Below are 20,274 nucleotides of genomic sequence, written 5' to 3' on the forward strand. Positions count from 1 at the left end.
ACTGAGCCCTGTGTCCTGCTTGGGATTCTCTCTCTCTCTCCTCTCTCTCTGCCCCTCCCCTGCCCGTGCTTTCTGTCTCTCTCAAAATAAATAAATAATTTTAAAAATCCACAGATTTATTGAGATATAATTCACATATCCTACAATTCACCAACTTAAGTCACAATTCAGTGTCTTCTAGTCCATTCACACAGTTGTGCAACCATCCCCACGGTCTTAGAACATACTTCTTACCCCCAAAAGAACCCTGAACCCCGTAGCCATCACCTCCCAACATCTCTGTTGCCCCAAACGGAGGCAATATTAATCTACTTTCTGTATCTATTGATTTGCCTACTTTGGATGTTTCGTGTCAATGGAACTATAATTGTGGTCCTTTGTGATTGACTTCTTCCACTTCGCATGTTGTTTTCAGGGTCATCCGTGACAACCCAGGTGCAGTCATTTTACAAGTGGGGAAATTAAGGCACAGAGAGGTTAGGTAACACCCACTAAGTAGCAGAGCAAGAATTCACACCCAGGTGTTGTGAACCATTATGCTACTCTGCCTGCAACCACAGAGCTCTCACCCAGGTCCTCACCATGCTAAACGGGAGCACTATCCTAATGTCCCCCGACTGGTGTCGGTCCTCCCTGCTGTATGTATTCCATCCTAAACCCGCTGCCCCATTTACCTTCACTCAAGTTTTGTCTCCGTCATGACCCCCAGGGCTCAGGGAACAACAGGACTTTTCCTTCCCCAACATCCGTTCTCCCTCCTCCTGGTGAGGGAATTCTGGCTTCCTTTGTGGAAACCACCCTGCCCCTACTCTTGGCCCATGTGGGTTGGGTGGAGGTGTCCCCACTCCATTTGTTTCAAGAGCAACCACGTGACTGGAGGGGGACCTGGGCGGCTCAGTCCGTGAAACATCCGACTTTGGCCTCGGTCATGATCTCATGGTTCACGAGTTCAAGCCCCACATTGGGCTCTCTGCTGACAGCTCTGGAGCCTGGAGCGGCTTCAGATTCTGTGTCTCCCTCTCTCTCTGCCCCTCCCCCACTCGTGCTCTGTCTGGTCTCTCAAAAATAAATAAACATTTAAAAAAAAAAGCAACCATGTGACTAAGGATGGCCAATGAGAGCACCGCAATCTCCTGGACCACAGTGATTGGCTGATGGTGAGGAGTGTGACCTGATGGGAGAAAAATGAGCCTAGAGGTGAGGGACGGGTATGTGCTGGGGACTCTGGGAAAGCAAAGTTTTGTCTCTTCTGCAGAAGCTAGAGGAAGAGATCTTCATCTTTCTAGTGGCTGGAGCAGTGTTAGGAGGTGATGCATGCCCCTGGCGGTCATTGTGAGCCTGATATCGACACTGTGGAAAGCAGAGAGAAGAGAGAGAAGCCAAGTATTTGGTTTGCGCTCCTGGATCAAACCACAGCTGAAGAGAACAACCTCTGGGTTTTTCATTTAGCAGAACTAATAGTTCCTTTTACAGCAGAGATGAGATGTTTTGGGTCTCTTCTAAATGTTATAAAAAAGGACTGAAGTTCATGTTCTAAAGGTTTTGTTTTTGTTTGCTCCACAGTACTTACAATAATATGCTCCCTTAAAACCAAATAATTGAGATAATTATTCATTTAGTGGCCACGTCTTATTTAAGCACGTATACGTACACAGAGCATCAGCAAGCAAGTGCAACAGGTGGCATCTCCACACAGGGTTTCATTGTTTCAATAAGGCCAGTTGGAAGCTAGGCATGGAAAACATCACACAAAGGCTGCTCCCCACCCCCACCCCCACCCCCTGCAGAACGGGGAGCATCGCTCTTCACCATTGTTTCCACCTGATGAAGAACGTGTTTCCAGCTGTCATGGCACTGAATGGGCCGGAGAACACTGGAACTACAAGTCACGTCTCAGCAGAAAACAGCGCAGGAAAGAAATGGAACAGAATGGAAATCCCGAATCAGCCCGGAAAAATAAAATGTAAAGCAGGGGAAAAGGGTCTATTCGGGGGCAGATTTAAAATGAAGCCCTTGGAATGAAACCACTGATTCTTAACTAGGCCTGCACATCAGAGCCCCTATGTGAGTTTTTAAAAGACATTTATCCCCCAGGCCAGCCGTGGAGCTCCTGCTTCGGGAAGGCTGGGTAGAACAGATGCACATTTGTTTTTAATCTCAGGGTTGACTCTGATGGAGCATGCCCAGTTAAGTGTTCCAGGATTAAGAGTTAGAAAATTCTGTATAGCCCTAGAAATGTAATTGACATTTTAAAAAAGGAAGAAAGTCGGTTAAGCGTCTAACTCTTGATTTCAGCTCAGGTCACGATCTCACTGTTCCTGAGTTGGGCTCCGTGCTGACAGCACAGAGCCAGCCTGCTGGGGATTCTCTCTTTCCCTCTCTCTCTCTCTCTCTGTCCCTCCCCTGCTCACGGGAGCATATGTACGCACATGGACTCTCTCTCTCAAAAATAAATGAATAATTTTTTTTTTTAAGGAAGAAAGTCACATGAAGAGAAATTCTAAAGAAACAAAACACAGCAGCAAAAAATAAAAGCATTTTGAGGAAGAAGACTTGAGACACGGCCGCGGGTTAAATGTTGGCCAGGCTCATCCCGGGTTTGGGATGCAGATGCACAAGAGGACACTCAAAGGTTGACCCTCCTGCCTGACTTCATCCTTTCATCCAGAAGTTTCTGTAGAAGCCTCTTTTAGGCAAGAGGCTTGAGCAATGGAAACCTAAGTAAGGTAAAAGTGCCCCCAGTGACCACTGGGCTGAATGCTAACAGGCTCAGGAGGTGACCGCCTCAAAACATGCACGAGCCCTAGCTGACCAATGGGCTACTTCCAACTAGGCACAGGTACCAAAAAAGGAGAATTCCATACATTCCATACCTCCTCACCTCTCCTCCTTAACTCCAGCCTCCCCCCCACCCCCCACCACTGCCTCTGGACTGACAGTCTGCTCTTCGCTCCCTTGCAATGTATTCAACAAACTTCTAGCTCTTGTATCTCCTTTGTTCTGCCTTGAGCAGAATTCTTTCACCGCCTGCACCTCAGGCCTCCACCTCATCTGGTCCCACCACAGTGTCTAGGTTGTTCATACTGAGATCAGGAAGATTGTTTGTCATTACTCGTAATTACTCCTGTCAATTCACTTTCTTCCACCTCATGCGTTCACATGGGCTTTTTTTTCTTTTAGCTAAGATTCATCTATCACACATTGGCGGAGGGCCAATGAGGTGTGCGAACAGCCCTTGACTTTAATAAGGCCACAACATGTTGGAGAGTCGTCAGGAAGGCAGGTAGTGACCACACGATGGTAGAATAAAGTACCAGGGCAAGAAGCTCAAGTATGGAGAGATAAGAGAGGGTGTGGGGTGACGTCACTTAAGAGATAAGCGGTTTAGAAGGGCAAATGGCCTTCATTGCCTTCATCGGAAAAAGGGTCATCGGAAAAAGGGCGGATCGTACAAATGGGAGGAAGGTGTGTGTGACCAAGGTGTGTCCAGGGAGCAGCGTGAACTGAAGAATAAATATTCAACGCTGCCCCTTGGATACTGCTTGATGCTTGAAGCTGGTCTCTCCGTGTTTTACTCCTAGACAGAGACTAATCGTCCTGCCCTGTTTTCCTCTCTCTCTTTCCTAAAGAAGAAAATGAATCATCCTCCCTGATAAGGGATGCTCTCAAGTCAGTGGGCCAGAGCAGACTGGAACAGCCCTCCGTCTCCTGCAGTGTGCAAATGTGACAATCCATTCCCGTTCAACAGCGATCAGGAGGTGGGACTACTGGGGCCTCATTATCACCACACGTAGCAATGACCTCGCCTTGCTCACCAGGCGTTGTCCCTGGGACATTCTGGACTGACGAGCAGGGCAGGCTGCGCGCCCGGACTCAGAATTCGGGGCGAGGGCGCCCTCTGGTGGCCGCAGGCGGGCGCAATGAGGCCCAGGACCTTCCATTGCCCTTGGCGCACCAGGGAGCTGATCTTCCTACACGATCCCAGATCAAAGGACCTGTCGTGTTCTGTCACAGCCCTGCAGGGCTGCCATTTCGGGAGACAGGAGTGGGAGGAAGCACGTCCCCGAAGGCAAGAGAAGCCTTTTAAACCTTTGAAAATACATTCAGCAGGAAAGCGCCTTGTGCTCTGGCAGAGCCAGAAAAGAGCAGTTTTGTGGAAAGGTTTCTTTTGTTCCTCTCTGTTGGGAAAGGTCAAGTTTTCTTCTCCTCAAATCACCGGATCAAGAAGTTTTAAGGAGGGCCTTAAGGAGGCCCTGGGGTGAGGATTCAGACTTTTTATCACATTCTCAAAAAGTTTGGAACCTCCAAAAAGGGGGAAGAACCCTGAGAGGTCTCTCCTCCTGAAATTCCATAGAACTATGTTCAAAGGTGGTCGCCTAAAGCATCAGAGGTCCCCCAATTTGGTGCTATTAATAGCCCAAATGTCCACCTGACAGAGGAAGAGAGGAAATTAGAAACCAAGGGATCTGGTGGTTAAGTTCGAGGCTCTCCAGCCCCTGCAGACTCTGTCTCCACCTCCTCCTCCATAAAAGGGGTGAGGAAAGTACCTGTTCTGAGGGGCGGTGGTGGGAATGCGGTGGGTGAAGCAGCTAGAGCAGTTCTGCAGGGTGGCAGGAGGCCAGTGTCGCGGTAGTGGTGGTGGCTTAGCGGGTCAGAGGTATGAGGTGGATCTATACATGCTGTCTTAGAAGGATGGCCAGCATAGGTCTCTAAAAGGAAAGCACAAACTGCAGATCAAGACACACAGTATCACTCTGCACAGGGAACACTACAAACCCAAAGGTGTACATGTATGAATAAAAGACTTATTATTATTTTTTAACATTTATTTATTTTTGAGAGAGCGTGAGCAGGGAAGGGGCAGAGAGGGAGACAGAATCTGAAGCAGGCTCCAGGCTCTGAGCTGTCAGCACAGAGCCGGACGCAGGGCTCGAACTCATGAACAGGAGACCATGACCTGACCCAAAGTCGGATGCTTAACTGACTGAGCCACCCAGGTGCCCCTGAATAAGAGATGTTTTAAAACGAGTCTGGAAAGGTACACAATGAATTCTTAATAGTGGTTACTTCTAGAGATAGATTTGGAAACAGTGTTTTTTGTGTGTGTTTTTTAACCTATATGCAGTTTATATTGTTTCATTTCAAAGCAGCGATTTCTTTGGGAAGTGTGGGGGGGGGGGGAAGAAAGAAAAAAATGTACTGTCTTATGTGACAGATTGCTAACAACTAATCACAAAGTAAGGCAAGTGGTCAGTTTCCTGAAAAGCAACAGTGGTCTGCAGAGAGATTTACTTGTCACTGTAAATACCTTTAGCACTGTTGGAATATTTCACCATGTGGATGTGTGCATTTTTTTTTTTTTTTACAAAAAGTTTTCTTTTTTTTTTTTTTAATTTTTTTTTTTTTAACGTTTATTTATTTTTGAGACAGAGAGAGACAGAGCATGAACGGGGGAGGGTCACAGAGAGAGGGAGTCACAGAATCTGAAACAGGCTCCAGGCTCTGAGCTGTCGGCACAGAGCCCGACGCGGGGCTCGAACTCACGGACCGTGAGATCGTGACCTGAGCTGAAGTCGGTAGTTTTCATTTTTTAAAAATGGCAACTGAAAATTGTATTTAGTCCAGCAAAAATTTACTGAGTGTCAGGCACTGTGCTAAGCTGTGAAGGCATGGAAACGACTAACGTGGTCTCTGCCATCCAGGAGTTCACCGTCTAGTTCAGCTTCTCAAATCTAATGTGCTTAAGTGTCATGTATTGGTTAATTATTGCTGTATTTAACCAGTTACCCCAAAACTCAGCAGCTGAAAACAACAAACATTATCTAACATAGTTGCTGAGAGTCAGAAACTGAGGAGTGGCTTAGCTGGCTGATTCGGAATCCGGGTCCCTCATGATGTTGCAGTCAGGATGTCAGCAGGGGCTGCATCATCTGAAGGCACGACTGGGGCTGCAGGATTCACTCCCAAGATGGCACACATACGTGACTACTGGCATGTATGTTTTCCTAAATTGAGTGATCTCAGAGAGAAAGGTGAAAGCTGCAATGTCTTTTATGAGCCGGCAGCCTTGGCAGTCACACTCAATCATTTCCACCACTTGTTAGAAACAAGTCACTAAGTACAGCCCACATTCAAGGCAAGGGGAACAAGGCTCCACTGAACAGAGGACTATCCAGGAATTTCTGGCCAGAGTAGAAAACCACCACATCTTGTCAAAATGCAGATTCTAATCAGAAAGTCTGGGGAGGAGCCCTAAATTCTGCATTGCTAAAGTGTTGCCAGGTGATGCCACTAGCTGTTGGTCTGTGGACCACACTTTGAACAGCAAGGGAATCCAAGACATGCAAAGAACTATAGCTCAGGTTGTCTCTTTGGAACTATCCTGCTTGCAAGAATAACATCCTTTGTCCTCCTGGCATCATCTTTGGATGGTGTCCAATTTTGAAATCACATTTTCCCTGAAAGGTCAGAGCAGTAAAGTAAGGGAAAGACAAGATTACCTTGTTAATACACGAGGACAATCTGTAATGGAATTATAAACAATCCCAGGAGGATTCAGAAAATCTCTCTGGTCTTGTTCTGGAAGCTCTCAGAAGCATAAAACATCAGCCATCAGTTCTGAAGCAGGTGCTAAACAAACGGCAGCAAATCTGGGCTTTTAATAAGTATTGTACAAAATGTCTTTATAGGACTAAGACTCCTGACTGCAATACTTACAGAATTAGCTTTGATATGGGAGGGCAAGAAACAGCAAGAGCATCTCAGAAGATTGAGGCTTCTACAGGCTCTGCTGACTTGAAGGGTGGCACATTAAGGAAATCGTTCCCCCATTCAACAGACTGGATTGAAATTGGCTTTCAAATACGGCATAAAACTATAAATAACTATAAATCGTCTATTTTTTATTGCTGTGATTCACATTCCATAAAATTCACCATTTTAAAGTGTACAATTCAGCAGTTTTTAAAAATCTGTTCACAAGGTTGTACAGCCACCACCACCAGCTAATTCTAGAACATTCATCACCCCAAAAAGAAACTGTATCCAAAAGCAATTGGTCCTCGTGTCCCGCCATTCTTTACAACCCTAGGCAACCACTAGGTTATTTTCTGTCACTATGGATTTGCCTCTGCTGAACATTTTCATATACACAGAATCCTACAATCTTAGCCTTTTGTGTCTGGCTTCCTTCACTTAGCATTTTTTTTTTTTAATTGTGGTAAGTATACATAACATCATTTAAACATTTTAAGTTTTTATTTATTTTGAGAGACAGTGCAAATGGGAGGGGCACAGAGAGAGGGAGACAGAGACAGACAGAGAGAGAGAGAGAGAGAGAGAGAGAGAGAGAGAAATCCCAAGCAGGATCCACAGTGTCAGCACAGAGCACGATGTGGGGCTTGAACTCATCAACTGTGAGATCATGACCTGAGCCAAAGTCATGAGTCGGACACTTAAGTGACTGAACCACCCAGGCATCCCTATCATTTAACCATTTTTATGTGCAGAGGTCAGTGTCCGTAAGTACATTCACACCACCATCTGCCTTCACTATTTTCCTCTTTCCATTCTGAAACTTTGTACCCAAACATCATGTTTTGAAGGGTTTTTATGACCAGTTTATATTCTATTATATGGATAGGCTACATGTTGCTTATCTACTCATCAGCTGGTGAACATTTGGATTGTTTCCACTTTTTGGCTATGTAACGTTGCTACAATCATTCGTGAATATGTATTTGTTTGAATATATGCTGTCATTTCTTTGGGGTTTATACCTAGGAGAGGAGTCACCGTGTCACATGGTAACTCCGTATTTAACTGTCTGAGGAACTGCCAGACTGTTTTCCAAAGGGGGCTGCACCACTTTACGTGTCCGTTGCAGTGTGTGCAGATCCAATTCCTCTACACCCTTCCCAACACGTTATTTTCCACTATTTGAGCAGCGCCACACTACCCACTGGCCACACTAGTGGTATCTCATTGTGGTTTTCCCTATGACTAATGATTTTACACATCTTTTCAAATGCTAGTGGCCTGTGTCTTCTTTAAAGATGCATCTATTCAAATCCTTTGCCTATTTTTAATTGGGCTCTTATCGTTGAGTTGTTAAAGCGTTCTTTATATAGTCTAAATACAAATCCCTTATCTGATCTATGATTTGCAAACATTCTTGCTCATTCTTTGGGTTGTCTTTTACCTTCTTGATAGTATTCTTTGAAAGCACCAAAGTTTTTATTTTGATTAAGTCCAATCTATCTGTTTTTTTCTTTTGTTGCTTTATGCTTTTGGCATCCTATGCAGAAAACTAATCTAATCCAGTCACACAGATTTACTGTTATGTCTTCTTCTATGTGTTTTAGCATTACCATTTAGATTTTTAATCCATTTGAGTTCATTTTTATATATATACTGTGAAGCACGGGTCCAAACTCATTCTTTTGCATGTTTTTTAGTTTAATCATCAGCAAGAAGCATAGAGAATGGCCTTTTAAACATTAAAATAAATAAATAGATAAAAGGGGTGCCTGGGTGGCTCAGTCAGTTGAGCATCCGACTTCAGCTCAGGTCATGATCTCACAGTTCATGAGCTCAAGCCCCATGCTGGGCTTTGCACTGATAGCTCAGAGCCTGTTTTGGATTCTCTGTCTCCTTCTCTCTCTGCCCCTCCCCAACTTGTGCTCTCTCTCAAAAATAAACATTAAAAAAATTTTAAAAAGAGAATGGCCTTGAGTTTCTTGGTAGCGTCTTTTTTTTTTTTTTTTTTTCCTTTTGGCTGGAAGATTTGGAGTTTTATAGCAAATCATATGGTATGGACCCAGAACCCAGGAGCCCAGCCTGGCCCAGTAGCATCTTTTCAATAAATCTGTACTGAATTTTGCTGCGAAGCACATAGTCTTGAATTCTTACATTACTGGTTATGTGAAAATGACTTCTAACAAAGGAGAGCTATTTCTTCATTCAATCCCACTGAAGACTATCTAGTGATCACCTATTATGGGTCAGTGATTAAAACAAAGATTCCTGCCCTACAGAGAGCTTACACTCTTGCAGGGAGAAACAGACAAAAATAAATAAATAAATACATCATGTAATATGTCAGAAGGCGGTAAGTGTTGTGGGGAAAAACTGCAAGAGCTGAGCAAGTGGGATGAGGCAAGCAGTAGGGCGGGGTTTGCAGTTCTGGAAAAGGTGGTCAGGGAGAGCCTCCTTTAAAAGGTGACATCAATAGGGCACCTGGGTGGCTCAGCTGGTTAAAAGGTGACATCAAGCAAAAATCCAAGAGCTGGTGAGGGATCTGGCCATGCAGATATACAGGAAGGAGCACTGCAGGCAGAAAGAGAAGCCACTGCAAATGCCCTAGGACAAGACGGTGCCTGGTATTTTGAGAAATGGCAAGGAGGCCAGTGTGGCTGGAACAGACTGAGGAAGGAGGCAGTGGTCAGAGGACCAGATCATGCGGGTTCTTAGAGACCATTTTAGGGACTTTGACTTTTGTGCTGAGGAAAATGGGATAAACCACTGGGGGAGGGGGGGGTTCCGAGCTGAGCAACAGTAACAAGGTCTGGCTTCTGGTTCAAAGGATCACTCTGGCTGCTGGGTTGAGAATGGATTGTGGGAGGCCAGGCAGGGCAGGAAGAATAGTTAGGAGGCTTCTGAAATAACCTAGCTGAGATGAGGGTGGTTGGGCCCTGAGTGGCAGCAGCTGAGGCCGCAAAAAGGATTTGGTAGAGTCTGCAGGATGTCCTGACTGACTGGATGGGGGTGTGATAAAAGCAGGTGTCAAAGGTGACTCCAGAGATTTTTGGCCTGAGGACCAGAAGGATGGAGTGGCTATTAACTGTGATAAGGAAGGCCACTGGGGTGTCAGGATGGTGGGGTGGGGGTCGAGGAGTTCTGCTTGGGGCACGTGGAACTTGAGATTCTCTCTGACTTCCAAATGGAGGGGACCGGCTGGCAGGTGGATATTTGAAGATGAGAAAGCTGGGCTGAAACAGGAATGTGAAGGAATCAACCACAAGGCAGGATGAGATACCAAGAAAAAGATGACAGACAGAACAGGGCCAAGAACCAGAGAAGAGGAACAATAGCTAAGGAGGCCACTGGAAACAATGGAGACAATGACAGTCTTCCATTTAACGATGGATTTGACAGTCTTGCTTTGTCAATCTTCAACACCCTCATGTTTTAAATTACCTTTGGTTAGAAGTAAATTCAAATTTTTTTCCCCTTAAAGATTTCTGTTATTTTCTTAATGATTCATTCTTGATGTTTAAAAAAAAAAAAAATTAACTATGCCCCAAACAAGCAGCAGCTTCGTCTGTTATTAACTGGAACAGACCTGGCCAACAGTCAGCCTTCTGGCGTAAGGTGGCACAGGAGAAAAAAAAATCATCACTAGAGACTTTTATTAATGAAAAAAAAAAAAAAAAACCTCTTGCAGTTTATTAACAAAATTCATATAATGACAATTGCACATTTCCTTTTCCGCCAATGCCCCTTGTTTAATTACTATCCTTTTTTATAGACAGAAAAGTGGACATACTTTAAAACCTTTCTGATAAATATATTGCCACGCGGCATCCGGCCTGGATAATGCTCTTCAAAACAGCATATGCTGGAGCCTGTTGAAAACGACAATAAGCAAACAAAAGAAACATGTTCTACGTTCACTTGTAGCAGTAAGATATGGCCTGAAATGGCAGGGCTGCAGCTCTCTGGATAAGACATAAGATCTAAACATTTCTTTTAATTCAAAAGGTTGGGAAGCTTCCACTATTGCCAGAAAATCTGAATCATCTGGTTTCTCATCGGGAAGAGGAAAGAAGCTGCTAGGGGGAAATGATGAGAAAGGAAGCAAGAAATAAGACTTCCCATTGGGAGCAATGCTTTTGCCCGATTTTTTATCAAAGCAAAGTATTGGTTTGCTATCTTTGGTGGTCACTATGAAATCTATTTTTCTGGAAACAAAAATTTTCCCACCCTTTACTCTTCCAAATAAGGTGCCCGGGGCAGCACAAGCAAATAGTAAAGAGAGGTCCCCTACCAGCTGTGCGTCATGTTCAAGGCCTATGTCATGGTGCTCGAGCTCTTCATCCCGAAATTTCCTTATCACCTGGTTAAATAAAAAGAAATCAAAGAAAATCAAAAGAAATCTGTTGTCCTATCTTCTTCTAGAGGCTAAAGCTTCATTCTACGGTCTAAGATAGGGGTAGGCAAAGTTTTTCCTATAAAGGGCGAAAAAGTCAGTTCTTCAAGCTCCGCTGGCTGTATGGGCCTCTCCACAACTACTCAACTCCGCCAATGTTTGGGGGACAGCAGCCACAGACACATTAAAGAATGGGCGTGACTGTGTTGCAACAAAACTTAATTTACAGAAACAGGTGGTTGGCCCCAGGCCAGGGTTTACCAACCCCCAATTTACACTTGAAAAAAAATTAAACAGTTCCCTTATTTGTAATAGAAAATTACATGAAGATATCTATTGGTTAATTTATTTAAGCTGAAGTATTTGTGCTCACAGCATTGGCTCAGAATCTATCAATGATCCAGAAGTGGAGAGAATACAGTTGTGGGCTCAGGAGACACGACATGGCTTCTGGTCCCAGTTCTGCCCGAGCATGTGACCAGGGCACATGACTTGAGCTTTCTGTGTCTCTTGCCTATAGAATGAGGCACTCACCTAGGTTTCTAAGGCCATGTCATTCCCCAACTTGCTATTTTTTTTCCTTTCCACCAAGTTGCTTACCTACCCTTTTCGCCCTTATTGGGCTATTTCCAGAGTATATTCAAATACCTGAAGAAGTTCCTCATATTTTTCAGGATCCTCCTCCATCAACGTCCTGATCTGGTTGTTGTAGTGATGTGCTATAGACTCTTCCACAGCCACAGTGCAGGCCATTGCTCCCTCCTTCCCAAGCAGGGCGGTTCCCGCACCTGGAATTGTCAAATCCAGCACAGAAAAGGATGGGACAGACACTACACCGGTGCGGGAGATCATGTCAGGTCAGGGTTCATCAACCGGAGCACTACAGGCTCTAGGGCTCAGTAATTCCTTTTTGTGGGGGCCATCCTGTGCACTGGAGGATACTTTAGCAGCGTCCCTGGCCTCTACCCACTAGAGGCCAGAAACACCCCTGGTTGTGACAAAAACTGCCCCCAGTGAAAATCGCTGTTTTAGGTGGTACCAGGTCACACTGTCAAATCCTGAATCACAGAGTAAGAATGCTATTCTCTTTTCAATGTTCTTTTTAGCCCTCTGATTATGGCAAGAAGAAAGTCCTCATCTGGGGTGAGTACATCTTTATTTCTTTCCCAACATTTGCTCTTCTCCCTTTTTAAGAGTGAGCAGGACTTAGAACCTTTGTCAGGGAACATCACCGGGCTACAACTGAATTGCTCTAGTTTTTTTCTTCCTCCGATGTGTTTGTTTTTACTGTACTTTCTATTTATAAAACCACTGATTTAAATCCATAAATATTTAAATAAATTTAAGCCAAAAAAAAAAAGTCAATTTAACTTTAAGAAATATTAAGTCAACAAAAAGGTTGTAAGAGGACACAGAAAGAACTGTGGATTCAGTACTTTAACGATGTAATCGCCCCAGATCCCTAAGCTCAAGCAAGCTCTTCTGGACACATACCCAGTGCAAACCCCACCACGTTCCAGAAGGGCATCAGAATGGTGGGCCGCACCCTAAATGCAACCATCAACTCGTTGAACTTTTTCAAGTGGTCCTTTTCTTGATCCCACATTTTCTGTAAGAAAAACATAAAAATAAATGCAAGCATTACTCAGAGACCACCTGCTACATGCCAAGGAAGCTCCATGCCCTGTCCTTGTGGGAGACAGGAAGCACAAGGGAGATGGAGGAAGAATGAGAACCGCTATTTCTCCCCTTCCCCTTCAATCACCCAAGGAAAAAGCGAAGCATCGGACTAAAAATCATCTTGGATATGGAGAAGAGAGTGCCAGCAAACCAGGAGAAGAGCCATTATCTCCATTCCAGGTTAGCGGGCCATGAACCATGGCTCCAGAAGTTCTGAGACCTGCAAGTGCCTTTTGTGTTTTAATGTTTACTTATTTTTGAGAAAGACAGACAGACAGAATGCGAGCAGGGGAGGGGCAGAGAGAGAGGGAGACACAGAATCTAAAGCAGGCTCCAGGCTCTGAGCTGTCAGCACAGAGCCCGATGCAGGACTCGAATGCACAAACTGCGAGATCATGACCTGAGCCGAAGTCGGATGCTTAACTGACTGAGCCACCCAGGTGCCCAAACACATGCCTCTTTAAGGACAAGGTCCACACTAAAGAGAAATGAGATGCTCAGCCCACTCCGCAATTAGGAGAGCAGAGAATCACCGATTGTATAATTTCCTTCTAGAATGCTAGAAGTACCATTTACATCAAAGGATTAAGTGGGAAAGACAAAAGAGCTAACACTTAGCTGGCACATCCTAAGTGCCAGGTGCTATCAAATAGATTTATGAAGGCAATTCATTTAATTTGCACTAATTGTCATTATCCCCATTACACAGATAAAGTGAGGCACAGAGAGGTTAAGTAACTTGCCCAAGGGCTCACAGCAGGCAATTTAACTTGTGCTGAGTGTCTATTACATACCAGATGTGGTGTTAGCTGCTCTATGCCAGCTCATTTATTCCTCACGAAAACCCAATGAGGTAGGTATTATCAGTTCATTTTGCAAATGTCGAAATAGAGACCCAGAGAGGTCATGTAACTTCCCCAAGGTCACAGAAGTAGGAGGTGGAAGAAAGCCGGAATGTGAATCTGGGTCTTTGTGACTACAGAGCCCAGGCCCCTCCCTCTGCCTCTCAGTATAAAATATAAAATATCTCCACTGGGAACAGGATCACAACCTCTCAGCAACTGGTGCTTTCACCTCATGTGATGATTCTCAAACGTTTTTAATTGCCCACCCCACAGTGAAATGTTAATACTTCAGATATACCATATATCTGTTTATGTACTATATGTCTCTACTTGATACATACAAATAATAATATACTTTTCCCTCCCTTGACCCCACCTTAGTAACCAATTTTTGTTCTCTTGGGGACAGTACCTCCCTTGACAGTGCATGACGTAATGTGATTCATGACTTGAAGGCCTTTGGATCCCCACGCTATTCAGTGAGGCCAGCCTGAGAGGGGTAACAGAGCACCCACCTGAATGACTGGCCCGACACTTGTCCGACCCAGGACGGCCATCTGCCCTGCGTAGATTCGGTTCGCTCCATATTCACCTGCATGATCCACCCGGATTATTCGATCCACAGCTGCCCAATTGATATTGTCTAAGGTCATTCCTGAACTGTAAAATCTGACACTGATTCTTCTTCCATAAGCTGCAATGCAAATGTTTATTCTTCATTACTTTCGGGTAAAACAGATGTTTCCTTTTACAGACAGAAGAAAGGGGTACCTTGGAACTAAGGTCACAGATGACTTCCTCATAGGAAGGATATCCCCATAAATGTATCCTGTTAAACCTGCAGTTTTGTTACTTTAAAAAAATTTTTTTAATTCTTTTTTTTAACGTTCATTCATCATTGAGAGACAGACACAGAGCATGAACAGGGGAGGGGCCGAGAATGGAGAGACACAGAATCTGAAGCAGGCTCCAGGCTCCGATCTGTCAGCACAGAGCCCGACACAGGGCTCGAACTCACAAACTGCGAGATCATGACCTGAGCCGAAGTTAGATGCTTAGCCAACTGAGCCACCCAGGCGCCCCATAGTTTTGTTACTTTTTAAAGTAGGCTCTATGCCCAACATGGGGCTTGAACTCATGACCTGAGATCAAGAGTTGCATGCTCTACTGACTGAGCCAGCCAGCCCCCACCCCCTTTTAAAAGTGAATTAATTACCAACACTTAAAACATAGAGTTTACCTAAAGATCTGATTCTTCTGGCTTCATGTTAAACATATAAAGATCTGGAAATACTGAGCCTGTCTTTTCATCAGGCAGTGAAAAAGACAGGCTCAGTATTTAACGTGGCAGTGACCTCTAGATGAGCATGCTTCTCCAGTTCACCTCCCCTCAGGCCTCTTCGTTCCCAATGCTGGCTGCATAAGAACTCCTAGGGAGCTGTCAAAACCATGGATGCTCCTCCCCAGTCAATCCCCGAGGTGGGGAGAGGAAGCAGCCATGTTTTTAAAAAGTTCTGTGCAGCCAAGGTTGAGAAAATTGATTTAAGTTCTCTCAAAACACACATGGGCGTTGGATTTTGAGAGCAGAGCCTTACACCTTGAGTTTCATCTCCTTATGGTACATCATCAGTTCAACTGAACTCTTGTCTTCAAAATGTAAATTCTTCAAGATAGATTAAATTTTGTCTTTAAAAAAATCTCCTAACAGGGGTGCCTGGGTGGCTCAGTCAGTTAACCATCTGACTCTTGGTTTCGGCTCAGGTCATGATCTCATGGTTTGTGGGATCTCACGCATTGGAATTTTTGGGATTCTTTCTCTCCCTCCCTGCCCCTCCGCTGCTCACATTCTCTTTTTCTCTCTCAAAATAAATGAAATAAACTTAAAAAAGATCTCCTAATCGTTAACGCCTTGATTGTATTCTCTGAGCCTTGCATTAAGGCATCCCCAAAGTTTTTTCCCCTAAGAGCCTTCCAATGTGTTGTTATGTGTATAAGATGTTATCAGCTCTTTTTGTAGATATGAAAATGCAGACCCCATGGACGCAGCTGTCATGTGAACTTTGACTTGTACTGGTGTCATCTTGAGATGTGTCTTAAGGCTCTTATGCATGACTACCATATCTTTAACACATACTTCTATTCATTTAGGCTAACTTCAACACCCTGAAAATGTGTGCAAAACTTCACTTTTTTTATTAAAAAAGGTTTGAGTGCTTTGGACACAGGTGATGGGGTAGGTCTGCTGAAATCTGAGTGATTCTGTATTCTGGGGTTTTAAATGCTTCACTAAACAAAGGAGCAAGGATATGGGGGTCTGAGGCCTTGTGACCCAGCTCTAATCCACTCTTCTGCAGGACCTGCTCCATCTCACTGTGCCTGCCTGACTCAAGAAACTGGATGGAGTCCAGGAACTGGACACCAAAAACTAGATGGAGTGCAAGTTCTGCTGAGTGTAATGTACCACTCAGATCTGTGCCATCAGACAGTGGGTCACTGTGGTCCAGTTTTTGTGATTTCTTATTATTTTATTATCATTATTTTAAAAAATTTATTTATTTTGAGAGAGAGAAAGAGAGAGAGAGAGAGAAAGAGAGAGCAGGGGAGGGGCAGAGAGCGAATCCCAAGCAAGCTCTGCACTGTCATTGCAGAGCCCGACATGCGGCTCAAATTCACAAACCGTGAGATCATGACCTGAGCTGAAATCAGGAATCAGATGCTTAACTGAGACACCCAGGTGCCCCCATGACCATGTTCTCTTATGGAGAACAATTTGACACATTTGACAAAGTCAGGGTTGCCTGTCCAAAGTTTTCTCCTCCAGGTCCAAGGACTGATGCTCCCATGAATCTTACCTCCTTACAGAAATAGGACTCCTAGGAATTGGAATTGAAAACAATGAGCTGGCTCTACTTCTCAAGATAATCTTGTTTGCTTGTTCTTTCATTTGTTACTCCCATCCCAAAACATGTTAATAGGAAAGAACTTACAGCCCAGGATTCGTTTTTTAAAAACACATTTCACGAGAAATAGCAAGGGGCTGAGTACACAGGATGAGTGTAAACACACAGCTGACTTCTGATGGGCAGGACTGTATTTGTACTAAAAACATACCACACAGTTCCCCAGCACTGCACTTTTCCAGGCTCAGGCACCTAATAAATGATTTTTTGTGGGGTGTGTGGAGGATTGGGTTGTATTATTTGCCATTTTTATCTTTTCACAATCTCTGTAAGGTATCTTTAAAAAGTATGGGATGAACCACAGAAGGAGCACAGAGCTAGAGCCAGAAACTGTGTCCTGTTTGTTTAAGTTTACTTATTTATTTTGAGGGAGAGCGAGCGAGTAGGGGAGGGGCACAGACAGAATTGCAAGCAGGCTCCACACCAGCAGAGCTGAGGGGCTCGAACCCACGAACCATGTGAGATCATGACCTGAACTGAAACCAATAGTTGGACGCTTAACCGACTGAGCCACCAAGGCACCGTATACATGTTCTATTCTCTAACACTAACCTTGGACAAATCAGAATTGCCATTTCTTACATATAAAATTGGCAATAATCAGGTTTTTTCCTTTTTAAGGAAACCTACAATAGTAACACTTTTCTTACTGAATTATCATGAAGATAAAATGAGATAAAGGAAGCAAAGTAACTTTATAAGTGATAAAGAATGATTTTTATTGTTATGCTCATTGGCTCAACAAAGGAGCATTAAAAGTCATGTTTAAATATCCTGCATTGAGTTTTGCCTGCATTGTCACACACTTTAAAATTGCGAAAAAATAAGTTGAGGCCCTGTGCTAGAAGCTCTCAAATGTATCATTTTAAGTTAGTGCTTTCCCACAGTGTGAAAAATCTAATAATGATGGTACCTAGGAGATTTAAAGTAGTATACAGGAAGATCTTAAGTGGCTTATGAACATGCATTTAATAACACCCACGTAGTTAAGAGTTACTCTCTTTTAAATTCTTTTGCAATCCCTTTGATTTCATGAAGGAGAATGTCTCAGTTTACAAATACCTTCCTAATACTTGCTAATCTTTTTTTCCCCCACCCAGAAAGACTGTTCGGGGTTCAAGTCTTGGTAGGCAATAGTATCTAATACAACGTACTTTTTGTTTTTAACCCATTCATTTTTTGATTAGTCTATTTGGGCCAGGCAATACTTGGTTTTCCGTCTTCACCATAAGAACTTAGCTTCCGTGAAATTATTTAATTTAAAAATGGAACACACTGACGTGCTCAGTCGGTTGAGCATCCTGACTCCGGTTCAAGTTACAACCTCTCGGTTTGGTGAGTTGGAGCCCCACCACATCCGGCTCACTGCTGTGAGACTGTCAGCTCAGAGCCCGATACGGATCCTCTGTCCTCTTCTCTCTGTCCCTCCCCCGATTGTGCTCTCCTCCCCCCATAAAAATAAATATTTTTAAAAGATGGAACACGGTTATAGAAAAAACACATTTGGTAATCAAAAGTACAAGTGATATTGCTAAAAGGTAAAAATCTTCAGGTGGTATACGAACGACTCAACTTTCAGAAAACGACTTCACAATTTTCTGAGGCAGCTCTGATGAAAAGAGGATAGGAGAAGGACCCAGGATCCTAACTCATCTCCCTACTCCAAACTCTATGCCCCTTCCACTACCCAGGTGCTTCTCAAACTTTCTAGTACATGCAAGACATTCGAAGGTCTAGCTAAACTACAGACAATGCGACCCTGTAAGTCAGGAGTGGGACCTGCACTTCTAACAAGCCCACGCGGCAGGTCGCGCGACTACTTTGCCTAGCAGGGCTCCAAAAGAAGGCTATGATGACGCCCATAGACACTGAACTTGCAAGGTCTCCCTCCACCTGTCCTCAGCCTGGAATGCCAACGACACCGGCAGTGACGTCCCGTCAGAGGTGTACAATTATGTCATTCTCCCGCGTGCCAACTGCGAACGGACACTCCAGCGCGCCCCAGCCGAAAACCACGCCCTCCCGCCCCACATTCCCCCAGAGCACCACAACCTCCGCCCCTCCTGTCAGCGGTCCGAGTTTCCCATTTCGCAGTCGCGCGCCGTCGCAGCCCTATGACGTTTACGACGTCTGCCCCGTGACCTCTACGGCCCAAGTCACAGGCGAAAATTCCCTGGTTCGGCGGTTTAGCGCGCTTATGCGGCCGCGCTGATTCTTTACCTGGGAGAGGCCGCAGGGCGCCCGTGCGCAGCCGCCACAGGGAGCGAACCGCCGCCGCCCCCGCGCAGCTCATTGCTGTGACAAGGTAACCGCTGCCCTGAGCGCAACGGCCAAACGTGCGCTCAGCGCAGACTGATGACGCACAGCAGACGTAAGACAGACACTGCCCGCCCTGGCAGCGGTGGGAACGCCCCTAGGCCCCTGCTTCCATTCGATTGGTTGGAAAGGGCAAAGGAAAAGATGATATTGGGTATGATCACCATCAATCACTCAGGAGTCCGACGTTTCTAAAGGAGACTTGGGTTGCTAGGGAGTTGAGGATGCTAAATTGCTTTTCCCAAGATGCCGACTGGGTAGATTCCTGGGAAAGAGGGCCAAGAGGGAACTCTTTATTGTCACAGCTGTTGTACTTTGTTTTACCAACATGGAAGGAGAGTTTTCCCTATGTGTATCTCACATCCTGCATCCACTTGTAGAAGTTGCCTGACGAAATTAAATTCACCGCATGGTCAATAGTGTCTCTAGGTGATGGTTCTAACGGCCGACTTAAATTCTTAGTTTTTTTCTCTAATTTTAGGTTTTGTATAGAGAACATGGTTTTTGTTTCGTTGTTTGTCTCCACTTTACGATTGATGTGTATCTTTATTGATGCAAATTGTTTTTGAGGGGTGTGGGGTGGGGAAAAGGAGATTTTGCAACGCATATCATGCTTTTGAAAGTGAATGCCCAATGTGTGCGTGCAGGCTCATCAATTCTGGCAAATGTACCACTCCGGTGGGGGGATGTTGAGAATGCGGGGGGACTATGCATGTAGGGGAAAAGGGTCATTTCCACTTTACTGTCAATTTTTCTGTGATCCTGAAACTACTTAAAAATTTTTATCAAAAAAATTTTGTGGAATATTTTTTAAATAACGCATATCCACTGACTACGTCAAGGGATCTAACCAACAGAAATTTTCCAAATGTAGGATATATATTTGAAGGCAAAAAATCAAAGATGCGTATCTGGAAGGAGATATAACAAAACATTTTTCAGTAACGTCTGAGGGTTGGGATTGTTAAGAAAGGGGCTTTCACTTTCTACTTTACACCCTTGAACTATATATTTTTTCCAAGTTATAAAACATTTAATATAATTTATATTAAAAAAAATTTAACGTTTATTTATTTTTGAGACAGAGAGAGACAGAGCATGAACGGGGGACACTCAGAGAGAGGGAGTCACAGAATCTGAAACAGGCTCCAGGCTCTGAGCTGTCAGCACAGAGCCCTACGTGGGGCTCGAACTCATGGACCGCGAGATCATGACCTGAGCTGAAGTCAGCCGCTTAACCGACTGAGCCACCCAGGTGCCCCAATATAATTTATATTTTAATAAAATATTTAATACAGTTGTTTCAAACTTTTCTAACACAGTA

General features: G+C 44.4%; 1 protein-coding gene across 1 annotated transcript; it reads right to left on the bottom strand.

Moving 5' to 3' along the window:
* Positions 1-10,232: 10,232 nt before the first annotated feature.
* On the bottom strand, positions 10,233-18,995 carry COQ7 (coenzyme Q7, hydroxylase). The gene is made up of 6 exons (XM_049638335.1): positions 18,855-18,995; positions 14,190-14,368; positions 12,644-12,758; positions 11,798-11,937; positions 11,048-11,116; positions 10,233-10,625 (listed from the first exon to the last, which is right to left on the bottom strand). The coding sequence occupies exons 1-6, from the start codon at positions 18,925-18,927 to the stop codon at positions 10,548-10,550; spliced, it is 654 nt and encodes a 217-aa protein (XP_049494292.1). The 5' UTR covers positions 18,928-18,995; the 3' UTR covers positions 10,233-10,547.
* Between the last annotated feature and the right edge of the window lie 1,279 nt (positions 18,996-20,274).

The sequence above is a fragment of the Panthera uncia genome, chromosome E3, assembly GCF_023721935.1.
Source record: "Panthera uncia isolate 11264 chromosome E3, Puncia_PCG_1.0, whole genome shotgun sequence".
Lineage (NCBI taxonomy): Eukaryota > Metazoa > Chordata > Mammalia > Carnivora > Felidae > Panthera > Panthera uncia.

What these genes read in the sequence shown, in the direction of transcription:
- COQ7 (XM_049638335.1), bottom strand. Translation starts at nt 18,927, where the DNA reads ATGAGCTGCGCGGGGGCGGCGGCGGTTCGCTCCCTGTGGCGGCTGCGC. An exon ending in AATATGAGGAACTTCTTCAG is followed by an intron (nt 11,117 to 11,797) that starts GTATTTGAATAT and finishes TTATTTAACCAG; the next exon opens with GTGATAAGGAAATTTCGGGA. An exon ending in TTGAACATGACGCACAGCTG is followed by an intron (nt 10,626 to 11,047) that starts GTAGGGGACCTC and finishes CGTTTTCAACAG; the next exon opens with GCTCCAGCATATGCTGTTTT.